Source organism: Coregonus lavaretus, assembly GCF_964263955.1.
Source record: "Coregonus lavaretus genome assembly, chromosome: 35".
NCBI lineage: Eukaryota > Metazoa > Chordata > Actinopteri > Salmoniformes > Salmonidae > Coregonus > Coregonus lavaretus.
Genome location: NC_140022.1, coordinates 8,733,333 through 8,747,075, shown reverse-complemented (window position 1 = coordinate 8,747,075; position 13,743 = coordinate 8,733,333). Strand labels below are relative to the sequence as shown.

At 44.5% G+C, this 13,743-nt stretch overlaps 1 protein-coding gene across 2 annotated transcripts; it reads left to right on the top strand.

The window, feature by feature from the left end:
- Window positions 1-118: 118 nt before the first annotated feature.
- On the top strand, window positions 119-12,268 carry LOC311109713 (phospholipase D1-like). 2 transcript variants are annotated; one of them, XM_084152683.1, is made up of 21 exons: window positions 119-180; window positions 1,332-1,390; window positions 1,507-1,599; window positions 3,344-3,496; window positions 3,594-3,743; window positions 5,597-5,680; window positions 6,269-6,350; window positions 6,631-6,741; window positions 6,814-7,005; window positions 7,130-7,352; window positions 7,484-7,612; window positions 8,221-8,339; window positions 8,424-8,537; window positions 8,606-8,716; window positions 9,363-9,451; window positions 9,569-9,682; window positions 9,764-9,813; window positions 9,923-10,060; window positions 10,351-10,504; window positions 10,646-10,763; window positions 10,879-12,268. In XM_084152683.1, exons 1-21 carry the CDS (start codon window positions 151-153, stop codon window positions 11,101-11,103), a joined length of 2,538 nt encoding a protein of 845 aa, XP_084008809.1. In that variant the 5' UTR covers window positions 119-150; the 3' UTR covers window positions 11,104-12,268. The 2 variants fall into 2 exon arrangements, with proteins under 2 accessions (XP_084008809.1, XP_084008810.1); XM_084152684.1 differs by lacking the exon at window positions 119-180 and having other exon boundaries at window positions 1,349-1,390; window positions 3,344-3,501.
- Window positions 12,269-13,743: the final 1,475 nt, after the last annotated feature.

Here is a 13,743-nt window from a genome sequence, read left to right as displayed (position 1 = left end):
GTGTGTTTGTCATATTAACTTTATAGAAGAATACAGTATATATATGCATAAACATTGTACTGTATAGTACATCTATACTGTAGTAATACTGGATGTATTCTGTTCCCTGTACAGAAACAACTGGAAGATTATCTGAACAAGCTGCTAAGGATGGCCATATACAGGAAATACTACCACACTGTGAGTACTATAATATAATAATATAATATGCCATTCAGCAGACGCTTTTATCCAAAGCGACTTACAGTCATACGTGCATACATTTTTACGTATGGGTGGTCAGGGAGTTGGTCAACCATGTTTTGCCAGTGCTGTGATAATATATTGTGTCAAATAGCGAATTTGAAGAATTTATCTGCACTGTATGTGTTAGCTAGCCAGACAGTTTTAGAGGAATGATTCCATTAATTTTTCAAATTAACTACCAATATGCCAACATTCCATTCAAACAATGCAGTCAATCCACAGCCATACACTGGCTCAAATCAGTTGATGATAGGACTTAGACAAGTTGTAAATGCAACAAGTACTGCTATTGTATCATATAACAGCACTCTCAGCTTTCCAAGAAAACTAAATCTGAGACATGTATGGTCTGTTTACATATATTTAGAGGCTATTTATACAGAAAATGTGTATATAACCTGTATAAACTGTATTTATAATTATATTACAATATTTTAGGTTGACTATAATTCCATTACACAATTAAGCAATAAGGCCCGAGGGGGTGTGGTATATGGCCAATATACCACGGCTAAGGGCTGTTCTTATGTACATACGACGCAACGCGGAGTGCTAGGACACAGCCCTTAGCCGTGGTATATTGGCCATATATCACAAACCCCCGAGGTGACTTATTGCTATTATAAACTGGTTACCAACGTAATTAGAGCTGTTTTGTCATACCCATGGTATACGGTCTGATATACCACAGCTTTCAGCCAATCAGCATTCAGGGCTCGAACCACCCAGTTTATAATTTCTGATATATCACATGACTTACTTTTATTTTCCTGCATAAGTAAAAGCAGGGAATGCATCACCTATGCCTCTACTGACATTCATTCCAGTTAAACTGGTTTTGGATTTCTCCCTGAACAAGATGGCTGCCATTTTTTGGGGGTTTCTCCCTGAACAAGATGGCTGCCATTTAGGCCCCATTATGGAACTTTGAGGGTTTATGACATAGCCCCTCTAGTAATATAATAGGATCTCTATGGTACTACTAAACTAGACTAGACTATACTATAGGCGACCGGAACTGGAACTACTACGACTACTGCTTCTCTCTTTATCTAATACCCATTAATAGTGTTTCTCTCTCTCAGATGGAGTTCATAGACGTCAGCCAGATGTCCTTCATCCATGACCTGGGACCTAAAGGACTGTGAGGAACATCAGATTTATTTACAGATGCTGTCTTTATGACTGTGGCATCATGCCCATTGTTATTGAAAATATATTCGTTATATTTTGTGTATGGATTATTTAAACGTGTTTCAGGGAGGGGATGATACATAAGCGTTCTGGAGGTCATCGTATCCCAGGCTTGAACTGCTGTGGTCACAGTGAAGTCTGCTACCGCTGGTCTAAACGGTTAGTACTCACACATACAGTGCCTTGCAAAAGTATTCATCCTCCTTGGCGTTTTTCCTATTTTGTTGCATTACAACCTGTAATTTAAATAGATTTTTATTTGGATTTCATGTAATGGACATACACAAAATAGTCCAAATTGGTGAAGTGAAATGAAAAAAATAACTTGTTTCAAAAAATTCGCAAAAATAAATAACGGAAAAGTGGTGCGTGCATATGTAGTCACCCCCTTTGATATGAAGTCCCTAAATAAGATCTGGTGCAACCAATTACCTTCAGAAGTCACATAATTAGTTAAATAATGTCCACCTATGTGCAATCTAAGTGTCACATGATCTGTCACATGATCTCAGTATATATACACCTGATCTTAAAGGCCCCAGAGTCTGCAACACCACTAAGCAAGGGGCACCACCAAGCAAGCGGCACCATGAAGACCAAGGAGCTCTCCAAACAGGTCAGGGACAAAGTTGTGGAGATGTACAGATCAGGGTTGGGTTATAAAAAAATACCCGAAACTTTGAACATCCCACGGAGCACCATTAAATCCATTATAAAAAAATTGAAAGAATATGGCACCACAACAAACCTGCCAAGAGAGGGCCGCCCACCAAAACTCACGGACCAGGCAAGGAGGGCATTAATCAGAGAGGCAACAAAGAGACCAAAGATAACCCTGAAGGAGCTGCAAAGCTTCACAGCGGAGATTGGAGTATCTGTCCATAGGACCACTTTAAGCCGTACACTCCACAGAGCTGGGCTTTACGGAAGAGTGGCCAGAAAAAAGCCATTGTTTAAAGACAAAAATAAGCAAACACATTTGGTGTTCGCCAAAAGGCATGTGGGAGACTCCCCAAACATATGGAAGAATGTACTCTGGTCAGATGAGACTAAAATTGAGCTTTTTGGCCATCAAGGAAAACGCTATGTCTGGCGCAAACCCAACACCTCGAGAACACCATCCCCACAGTGAAGCATGGTGGTGGCAGCATCATTACATTTTTATCATTTAGCAGACGCTCTTATCCAGAGCGACTTACAGTTAGTGCATACATTTTTTTTTTCATACTGGCCCCCCGTGGGAATCGAACCCACAACCCTGGCGTTGCAAACGCCATGCTCTACCAACTGAGCTACCTCCCTGCCAGCCATTCCCTCCCCTGGGCAAATTGTGCGCCGCCCCATTGGTCTCCCGGTTGCGGCCGGCTACAGCAGAGCCTGGATTCAAACCAGGATCTCTAGTGGCACAGCTAGCACTGCGATGCAGTGCCTTAGACCACTGCGCCACTCGGGAGACTCATCATGCTGTGGGGATGTTTTTTTATCAACAGGGACTGGGAAACTGGTCAGAATTGAAGAAATGATGGATGGCGCTAAATACAGGGAAATTCTTGAGGGAAACCTGTTTCAGTCTTCTAGAAATGTGAGACTGGGACGGAGGTTCACCTTCCAGCAGGACAATGACCCTAAGCATACTGCTAAAGCAACACTCGAGTGGTTTAAGGGGAAACATTTAAATGTCTTGGAATGGCCTAGTCAAAGCCCAGACCTCAATCCAATTGAGAATCTGTGGTATGACTTAATGATTGCTGTACACCAGCGGAACCCATCCAACCAAGTGGCTAGATGTGCCAAGCTAATAGAGACACACAATGCAAACACAAACATGCATGCACACACACTGATGTATCTCTCCCTGTGTGTATGTGTGTGTGTGTGTGTGTGTGTGTGTATGTGTGTGTAGCTGGTTGGTGGTGAAGGATTCGTTCCTCTTCTACATGAAGCCAGACTCAGGAGCTGTATCCTTTGTTCTCCTGTTGGACAAAGAGTTCAGCATCAAAATGGACTCCAAAGACACAGAGACCAAACATGGAGTACGCATCGACAGCCTCTCCAGGTGTGGTATGTGTGTGTGTACAGACATGCTAGGAGGTGGGGCCAGGAGATGAAGGAGGTAATTGTTTTTGTGTGTGCGTGTTCGTGCGTGCGTGTAGGTGCCTTGTACTGAAGTTGAACAGCTACAGACATGCTCGGTGGTGGGGCCAGGCGATAGAAGACTTTGTCCGTAAACACGGGAGGGCGTTTCTACGAGACCATCGATTTGGTTCCTTTGCTCAGGAGGAGCAGAACATCCCTGCCAAATGGTAACTATGGAAACTGGGAAACAACAATTTACATTTACATTTACATCATTTAGCAGACGCTCGTATCCAGAGCGACTTACAAATTGGTGCATTCAACTTATGATAGCCAGTGGGACAACCACTTTTCTTTTTTTCTTTTTTTTCTATTTTTTTTTTGGGGGGGGGGAGAAGGATTACTTTATACTATTCCAGGTATTCCTTAAAGAGGTAGGGTTTCAAGTGTCTCCGGAAGGTGGTCAGTGACTCTGCTGTTCTGGGGTCGTGGGGGAGCTTGTTCCACCATTGGGGTGCCAGAGCAGCGAATAGCTTTGACTGGGCTGAGCGGGAACTGTGCTTCCGTAGAGGTAGGGGAGCTAGCAGGCCAGAGGTGGATGAACGTAGTGCCCTCGTTTGGGTGTAGGGTCTGATCAGAGCCTGAAGGTAAGGAGGTGCCGTTCCCCTCACAGCTCCGTAGGCAAGCACCATGGTCTTGTAGTAGATGCGAGCCTCAACTGGAAGCCAGTGGAGTGTGCGGAGGAGCGGGGTGACATGAGAAAACTTGGGGAGGTTGAACACCAGACGGGCTGCAGCGTTCTGGATAAGTTGTAGGGGTTTAATGGCACAGACAGGGAGCCCAGCCAACAGCGAGTTGCAGTAATCCAGATGGGAGATGACAAGTGCCTGGATTAGGACCTGTGCTGCTTTCTGTGTGAGGTAGGGTTGTACTCTGCGAATGTTGTAGAGCATGAACCTGCAGGATCGGGTCACCACTTTGATGTTAGCTGAGAACGACAGGGTGTTGTCCAGGGTCACGCCAAGGTTCTTTGCACTCTGGGAGGAGGACACAATGGAGTTGTCAACCGTGATGGCAAGATCATGGAGCGGGCAGTCCTTCCCCGGGAGGAAGAGCAGCTCCGTCTTGCTGAGGTTCAGCTTGAGGTGGTGATCCGACATCCACACTGATATGTCTGCCAGACATGCAGAGATGCGATTCGCCACCTGGTTATCAGAAGGGGAAAAGGAGAAAATTAATTGTGTCGTCTGCGTAGCAATGATAGGAGAGACCATGTGAGGATATGACAGAGCCAAGTAACTTGGTGTATAGAGAGAATAGGAAGGGGCCTAGAACTGAGCCCTGGTGAGAGCACGTGGTGCGGAGACAGATTCTCGCCACGGTAGGAGCGACCTGTCAGGTAGGACGCAATCCAAGAGTGAGCAGCGCCGGAGATGCCCAACTCGGAGAGGGTGGAGAGGAGGATCTGATGGTTCACATTATCAAAGGCAGCGGATAGGTCTAGAATCAACCAAAAAAATGTTTTAAAACTCATGTAAAGTTTAGTAGTTAGATGTAAGTTTAGTCAATGTTAAGTTTAGTAGTTAGATGTAAGTTTAGTCAATGTTAAGTTTAGTAGTTAGATGTAAGTTTAGTCAATGTTAAGTTTAGTAGTTGGAAAATGTTGTCAATGTTTAGTGTAGTAGTTAGATGGAAAATGTTGTCAAAGTTAAGTTTAGTAGTTAGATGTAAGTTTAGTCAATGTTAAGTTTAGTAGTTAGATGTAAGTATTGTCAATGTTAAGTTTAGTAGTTAGATCGAAAGTGAAGTGTGTGTGTCTGTGAGCTTTTCTCTATGCCTGTCTGTCTGTCAACATCATGTGGGTTTGGTTGACTGGAACTGTCAAGTGACATCTGCATCTAAAATGTTCTGTTATGATAAATGAGGAACTAGGAGAGGGTGTTGACCAATGAGTTTGTGTGTGTGTGTGTGTGTGTGTGTGTGTGTGTGTGTGTGTGTGTGTGTGTGTGTGTGTGTGTGTGTGTGTGTGTGTGTGTGTGTGTGTATGTGTGTGTGTGTGTGTGTGTGTATGTGTGTGTAGGTATGTGAATGGGAAGACCTACATGGAGGACGTGGCCGATGCTCTGGAAGAGGCTAAAGAAGAGATCTTCATCACTGACTGGTGGTATGTGCGTGTATGTGTGTTTATGTGTATGTATGTGTGTGTGTGTATGTGTGTGTGTGTGTGTGTGTATGTGTGTGTGTGTTTGTGTGTGAGTGTGTATGGAAATAGACACTGCTGTCAGCAGTTAATGTGTGAATAAACACAGCAACATAACACAGCTACAAGTCATCACCCAGGCAGACTGTAAATACAGTCTGTTTATGTCTAGTGTAGTTTACCAGTCCCAGATCAAAAACCTGTACAGTATTCTTACAGTCGACTCCTGATAAGTGACTTTGTATAAATCTGTAGCAGTGTAATGTAATGCTAGCTGCATTCTGTTTCTAACACCTGTTGGCAGAGGGGCCTAAGGAGTTTCTGGAACCTTACAAGACTCATGTTGCTCACCTGGCTCACCTCTCACTACACTAGTAACTGATGTGCTGTACGTCGACTTCTTGTCAAACATTTTGGTTAAAAATTGATGAAGTCCAACAGACACTGTACAATGCAAAGTAGTTCGCTCATCAAACTGCTTGAACAGCTTACCACATGTCACTAATAGGTTTTGGTGTGTGCGTGTGTGTGTGTATGTGTGCGTGTGTGTAGGTTGAGTCCAGAGATCTTCCTGAAGAGGCCAGTTGTGGAGGGAAACAAATGGAGACTGGACTGCATCCTCAAACGCAAAGCAGTGAGTTTACACTTGTTATTCCAGATGACATTTATATAACCATTGATACTGCAGTATCACTCACATGTTAGCTAATATAATAGGAACGTTGGAATTGGCCCATACACCCTCTCTCACTCTCTCCGTCTCTCTCTCTCTCTCTCTCTCTCTCTCTCTCTCTCTCTCTCTCTCTCTCTCTCTCTCTCTCTCTCTCTCTCTCTCTCTCTCTCTCTCTCTCTCTCTCTCTCTCTCTCTCTCTCTCTCTCTCTCTCTCTCTCTCTCTCTCTCTCTCTCCCAACAGCAACAGGGGGTTCACATTTTTGTGATGCTGTATAAGGAGGTGGAGCTAGCTCTGGGCATCAACAGTGAATACAGCAAGAGAACATTAATACACCTGCACCCCAACATCAAGGTAGGACTGTGTCTGTGTGTCTGTGTCTGTGTGTCTGTGTGTGTATTAAATGTGTGTGTGTTTTTCCTTCAGGTGATGCGCCACCCGGACCATGTGTCGTCGTCTGTGTACCTGTGGGCGCATCACGAGAAGATCATCGTCATCGACCAATCAGTGGCCTTCGTTGGCGGGATTGACCTGGCGTACGGTCGCTGGGATGACCGAGAGCATCGCCTGACAGACGTGGGGAGTGTGACACGCTCTGTTGCCCTGGAGATGGAGCAGGTCAGACGCACACACAGACACAAACTTGGAACAGTAAAAACCTTTTGAATGTACATAAAACCACAAAAATAGGTGACCCTAACCTTTATCCTGACCTCTAACCTCTGACCTCTCTCACCTTCAGCCTCAGAGCTCCACCCACCATCCCTCCAGTAGGGGAGTGTCCTCTACCGATGGTGCCGCCAATAGCAACGGAGGCAACCAATCACTGCCTGGCAACCCAGGGGTGGAGCTTCCACGGCTGAAGGGGATTGGTCGAACCAGGAAGATGCACTTCTCCCTGGTCAAACACCTCCACAAACACTCTCTGCAGCATGCAGACAGCATCAGCTCCCTGGACAGCGCTGGTACGTTTGTGTGTGAGTGTGTGTGTGTGTGTGTGTGTGTCACTGATCTGACCCCTCTCTCTTTCTTTCTCTGTTATGTTCTCTCTTTCGTGTGTGTGTGTGTGTGTGTGTGTGTGTGTGTGTGTTTGTAGGCAGTGGTTCAGTGCGAAGCCTCCAGACAGGTGTAGGAGAGCTGAAGGGTGACACCAGGTTCTGGCACGGAAAAGACTATTGCAACTTTGTCTACAAGGACTGGATACAGCTGGAGAAACCCTTTGACGGTAGGACTCACACACACACACAGAGAGAAAGAAGGGATAGAGAGATGTGGAAAAGGAGCTCTCAATTCAATGAGGCACTTGAGTCGGGTGTGTGTGTGTCTGACCTGAGTGGTGCAGTGGTCTAAGGCACTGCATCTCAGTGCTTGAGGCGTCACTACAGATCCCCTGGTTCGATTCCAGGCTGTATCACAACCGGCCGTGATTGGGAGTGCCATAGGGCGGCGCACAATTGGCCCAGCGTCGTCCGGGTTTGGCCGGTGTAGGCCGTCATTGTAAATAAGAATTTGTTCTTAACTGACTTGCCTAGTTAAATAAATAAAAAGTACTGGTAGTAATAAATCGAATCAATAATCATTTGAGTGTAGGTGTGAGGGGGAGCAGTAGTAGTTAGACATTTATGGCCAGGGGAAAGAAGCTGTTTAGGAGTTTGTCTAAACACACATGAGAGAGAGAATGTAACAGAGAAAGACAGACAGAGAGAGAGAGGGATCAGATCAGTGACACACACAAGCAACCCCTCCCCACCACACACAAACATGCACTCACACACGCTAGTGCACACACTAAATTTGACAGTAGTTTTCCTCTCTCTCTCCTTCTCTCTCCAGACTTCATTGACAGGTACACCACTCCCAGGATGCCGTGGCATGACATCTCCTCTGTGGTCCATGGGAAGGCTGCCAGGGACGTGGCCAGACACTTCATACAGCGCTGGAACTTCTGTAAGGTCAGACACACACCCGACTTCAAGTGCCTCATTGAATTGAGAGCTCCTTTTCCACATCTCTCTATCCCTTCTTTCTCTCTGTAGATAATGAAGCCTAAGTATCATTCTCTCTCCTACCCGTACCTCCTGCCCAAGTCTCACAGCAGTGCCAGCGAGCTGAGGTACCAGGTGCCCGACTGTGTTCCCACTAGAGTACAGGTAAGACACACACACACACACACACACACACACACTAGTGACACACTAACCTGTGTTGTCCTGTCCAGGTGTTGCGGTCAGCAGCAGACTGGTCAGCAGGTATTAAGTACCATGAGGAGTCCATCCACAACGCCTACCTCCAGACCATCGCCAGGAGCAAGCACTTCATCTACATAGAGGTACAAACACTGTACATACCACTACATAACACTGCATAGCACTACATACACTCCTTAGTACTAGCAATCCATAGCACCTCAACTACGTAAAGGTACGTACACACCTTATAGCGCGACATAACACTACATACACAACAAATCACTACATAACAATACCAGTGAGTGGCCCTACCGTCTTCTGCTTTACCACTCTTCACCTCTCTCTCTCCTTTCGCTCTCTCTCTCCTGTCTTTCTCTCTCTCTTCTATCTCTCTCTCTCTTCTCTCTATCTCTCCCTTTCTTTTTTTATTTTTTTATTTTATTTCACCTTTATTTAACCAGGTAAGCCAGTTGAGAACAGGTTCTCATTTACAACTGCGACCTGGCCAAGATAAAGCAAAGTAGTGCAATAAAAACAACACAGAGTTACATATGGGGTAAAAAAAAACATAAAGTCAGAAATACAACAGAAAATATATATACAGTATATATATATATATATATATATACTTCTCTCTATCTCTCTCTCTTCTCTCTATCTCTCCCTTTCTTCTCTCTATCTCTCTCTCTCTCTCTCTATCTATCCCTATCTCTCTCTCTTCTCTCTCTTCTCTCTCTCCTCTCTCTCTCTCTCTCTCTCTCTCTCTCTCTCTCTCTCTCTCATTAGAACCAGTTTTTCATCAGTTGTGCTGACAACAAGATGGTCCATAACAAGATCGGAGAAGCGCTCATCGAGAGGATCCTCAGAGCTCACAAGTATGTGTGTGTTGGTGTGCAAGGTGTGTGTGTGTTTTAGTGTGTGTGTGCTGGTGTTGGTGTGTAAGGTGAAGGTGTGTGAGGTGCAGTATTTCATGTGTTTGTATCTTTCTGTAGGGAGGGCAAGAAGTTCCGTGTGTACGTGGTGACTCCACTACTTCCTGGGTTTGAAGGTGACATCACAACAGGGGGAGGAAACGCCCTCCAGGCCGTCATGCACTTCAACTACAGGTGACACACACACACACGTGCGCACACACCCACACACATGCACTGTTTTCATTATTAACTGAGCTCTCCTATCCTCTTTAGGACCATGATCAGAGGTGAATACTCCATCATCTCCCAGCTGAAGAAAGAAAGTAAGGATAATAATATTCTCACATACAAATCATGACACACACACACACCTCCAGTAGATGAACTCCATATGGTTCTGTGGTCTGAGAACTAACCGTGTGTGTGTTTCAGTGGATGAGCTCCAGTGGATGAACTACATCTCGTTCTGTGGTCTGAGGACCCACGCTGAACTGGAGGGACGCCTGGTCACAGAGCTCATCTACGTCCACAGCAAGATGCTCATCACAGATGACAACACCGTCATCATAGGTGTGTGTGTGTTGGGGGTGGGGACAAGGGAGTCTTGTGTGAGTATGTTTTCATGAAGTGATTTCAGGGAGTGAGAAACAAAAAGTATTCAACATGTTTCATGTTCATATAACAAGCACGACTAAGAATTGGCAGCTTTCACAAAGTGATGTTTAGAGTTAGACGGAGCCTCAGTTTTTACCCTTGATCCCTCTGCTGGTGAATGAGTGAACTGCAGCCTCTGTGTTCATCTCATTGGTGTTGGCTGCAATCTGATGCGTTTTCACTGTGTGTGTGTGTGTGTGTGTTAGGTTCGGCCAACATCAACGACCGCAGCATGTTGGGGAAGCGTGACAGCGAGGTGGCGGTGATCATTGAGGACTCTGAGACCGTTACCGCGGTGATGGACGGACAGGAGTACCAGGCTGGACGTTACGCACTGGCGCTACGTCTAGAGTGTTTCAGGTACACACACACACACACACACACACACTACAGCTATGCCTTGGGTGGTTTGGGTGTGTATAACTGTTCTTTTGGTCCTTATCTGATCACTAAGACAATACACATATCATCTCATTGTGTGTGTGTGTTCTCTCTTGTCAGGACTATCCTTGGCGCTCATACGGACACGACCATTGATGTGTCTGACCCTGTCTCTGACCGCTTCTATAAGGATGTCTGGATGACAACCGCTGGACGCAACGCAACCATCTATGAGAAGGTGTGTGTGTATGTGTGTGTGTGTGTGTGCGCAACCTCCTTTGTGAATGTGACATTTAACTCACTTTACTCTCTCTTTCTCTCTTGTTCTCCCTCCCTCCCTCCTCTCTCTCCAGGTGTTCCGGTGCCTGCCGTCCTCCCTGGTTCGTAACATGTCTGAGTTAGAGAGTTACCAGACGAACCCAGGCCTGGCCCAGTCTGACCCAGGTAAAGCCCAGGAGGAGCTAAGGAGGACCAGAGGGTTCCTGGTTCAATTCCCTCTGGACTTCCTCTCAGAACAGAACCTAATGCCTTCTGTTGGGACCAAAGAGGGCATGGTGCCTACTGAGATCTGGACCTAGAGGACTAGATACACACACAGGAGAATTCACACACACTCACATACACACACACACAGACCACTGCATTGAACTGTGGATCTGAAGACTGAAGTTGAACTCTGGACCTCCAGCTGGTAGCTGACAACTCAAACCACAAACATAGAGGACCAGGATGCTGATTGGCCCGTCACATCCACAACTCAGCCAATGAGACTGCTTGCTACGCAGACTAATGAGGAAGTGCAGGGTTCTCATATCCATTCAGGAGGACACAACGCTACAGGATATTCAGATAAAAATATATTGTGTAGAACAGATCATCACCTCTCATCATGTAGGATAGGGACCTGGTTAGCTCCACATTAATATATTTATATCTGCAAATGTATAGGTTCAGAATGTTTCACCTGAAAATGGGTGAAGAAAATGAGCACCTTAGTTCAAGTAGATCCTCCTTCATTTCTAAATGTTTTCTCCTGTTTTGTGCCTTCTGAACGCGACCCTGGACATTCTCCTATGCCTGTCACTGGCTCCATTTGTTATGTATGTTCGTATGGTCGTAGCACTACCTAAGCTGACATACTGTCTTTCGCTGTAGTGCCTGAAGTTATGTTTTTTTTTTCTAGAATGGAGGTTGTCTTTGAGAATAAGACATGTAAATGTTTACAATCTAAATGTGGAATTGTTCATGTCAGCATAGGCCTACAGCAAGGATGAGACAATCTGATGACTGGGATGAGCACATAACTGATGGGATGCGCTCACCAATGTCAGCCCACCCCACCCAACAGAGGGTGCCACACACCCATCTATTTCTGTCTTGTCTGTCTGCACTTGCATACTGAAAACATATGACTGATTGATTGATTGATGTGAGAGGAGGAGCAGTGATGTACCATATAGCTTTATTCAACAGGTGGGTCTAATCCTGAATGCTGATTGGTTAAAACAACATTCCAGCTGTTGTCTATTCCACAAGTTACCACCAGCTAAATCTATGACGTTAAAATGCCTATTTACACTGTTCCATCTGACTGCGCAACCCACTGTCTCATCAACCCAGTCAGGCACTTTATAAACTTGATCTCCACTATATAAAGAATCTAGACATTATCTCACATTTCTTTTAGACTTATATTTAGTTTTCAACAGTGGAGATTTGTATAAACCTTGCTGTCTGACTCTCCGACATTTGCAACTGTTTCAATATTCAAATTCGAAAGGCAGGCAGCGTTTCTCAGCCAGTCGAAATCATGAATCAGCTGGGATAATTTGTATGAATATATATATTTTTTAAATCCATTGAAAAAAGGTAAAACGAAACGCAGCTCATGTGCAGTCTTTCCAGCTTCAGTTTGAAGTGGTTGTGTTATTGTAGCTGGGTTGTTTGCTAGCTCCTCTGAACAACAGTGTCCTGACTAGTGAGCACATTCTCAGCCAGGCGAAATCGCGCCTCATTAGCTCATTGTTATGGATGTACCAAATACATTTCACTAGAAAACAGCTTAAACAAATGCAAATGCCGCTACTTTGCTGGCTGTTATTCTGGCTGAATTTTTTGACATAACTGTAAATTAGCCGTAGTAGGCTAGATAGCAAGCAAGGGATAAGAACGTTGCCAGCCAGTATGGCAATGGAACATTTAGAACAGGGGTGTCAAACTCATTTTAGCTCAGGGGCCACATGGAGGAAAATCTATTCCCAAGTGGGCCGGACCGGAAAAATCATGGTATATATAACTTAAAAACAACAACTTCAGATAGTTTTCTTTGTTTTAATACGATCAACATACAACATAAAGCTGGAGCCTGAGGACAGTGTGTCCAAAATAGTACAAGCACAACATCACTATTAATCATAAAACAATTCTAAAGAAAAAGAACACACAAACACACAATGCCTCAGTGATTAACAGAACTGTTTCACAGATCACAGAACTATATCAGGGTGTCATTTCTCAGGCAGAAATGTAGATAAAAATAATGAAATCCTGTTCCCCAAACAAGTGCAAGAACCACAGAGTCAAGAATAGGTTAAATATACAAATAAAATAAAATCAATTAAAAACAATAGCACATCAACATAAAAACATATAAACATAAAGCTGGAGCCTGAGGACAGTGTCCAAAAGCACAACATCACTATTAATCATAAAACACCTCAAGTTATTTGAAAGTTCTGAGGACAAAGAACACACAAACACACAATGTCTCAGTGATTCACAGAAGTATATCACAGATCACAGAACTATATCAGGGTGTCATTTCTCAGGCAGAAATGTAGATAAAAATAATGAAATCCTGTTCCCCAAACAAGTGCAAGAACCACAGAGTCAAGAATAGGTTAAATATACAAATAAAATAAAAACAATTAAAAACAATAGCACATCAACATAAAAACATATAAACATAAATCTGAAAGCGTTGCTCAAACTCCCGTAACAGTCCCGTTATTTTATCTTTGAACCGCTTCATGTCTGCCACATGTTGGGTCGCGCACACATTTTTCAGACAGGGGAAGTGAGCTGCATCACCACCGGCAAGTTGCGTCTCCCACAATGACAGCTTCAACTTGAAAGAACGTATGCTGTCATAATACTGCGTGACAACTTTGTTGCGCCCTTGCAGCTGTTTGTTCAAGTTATTCAGGTGCTCTGTAACA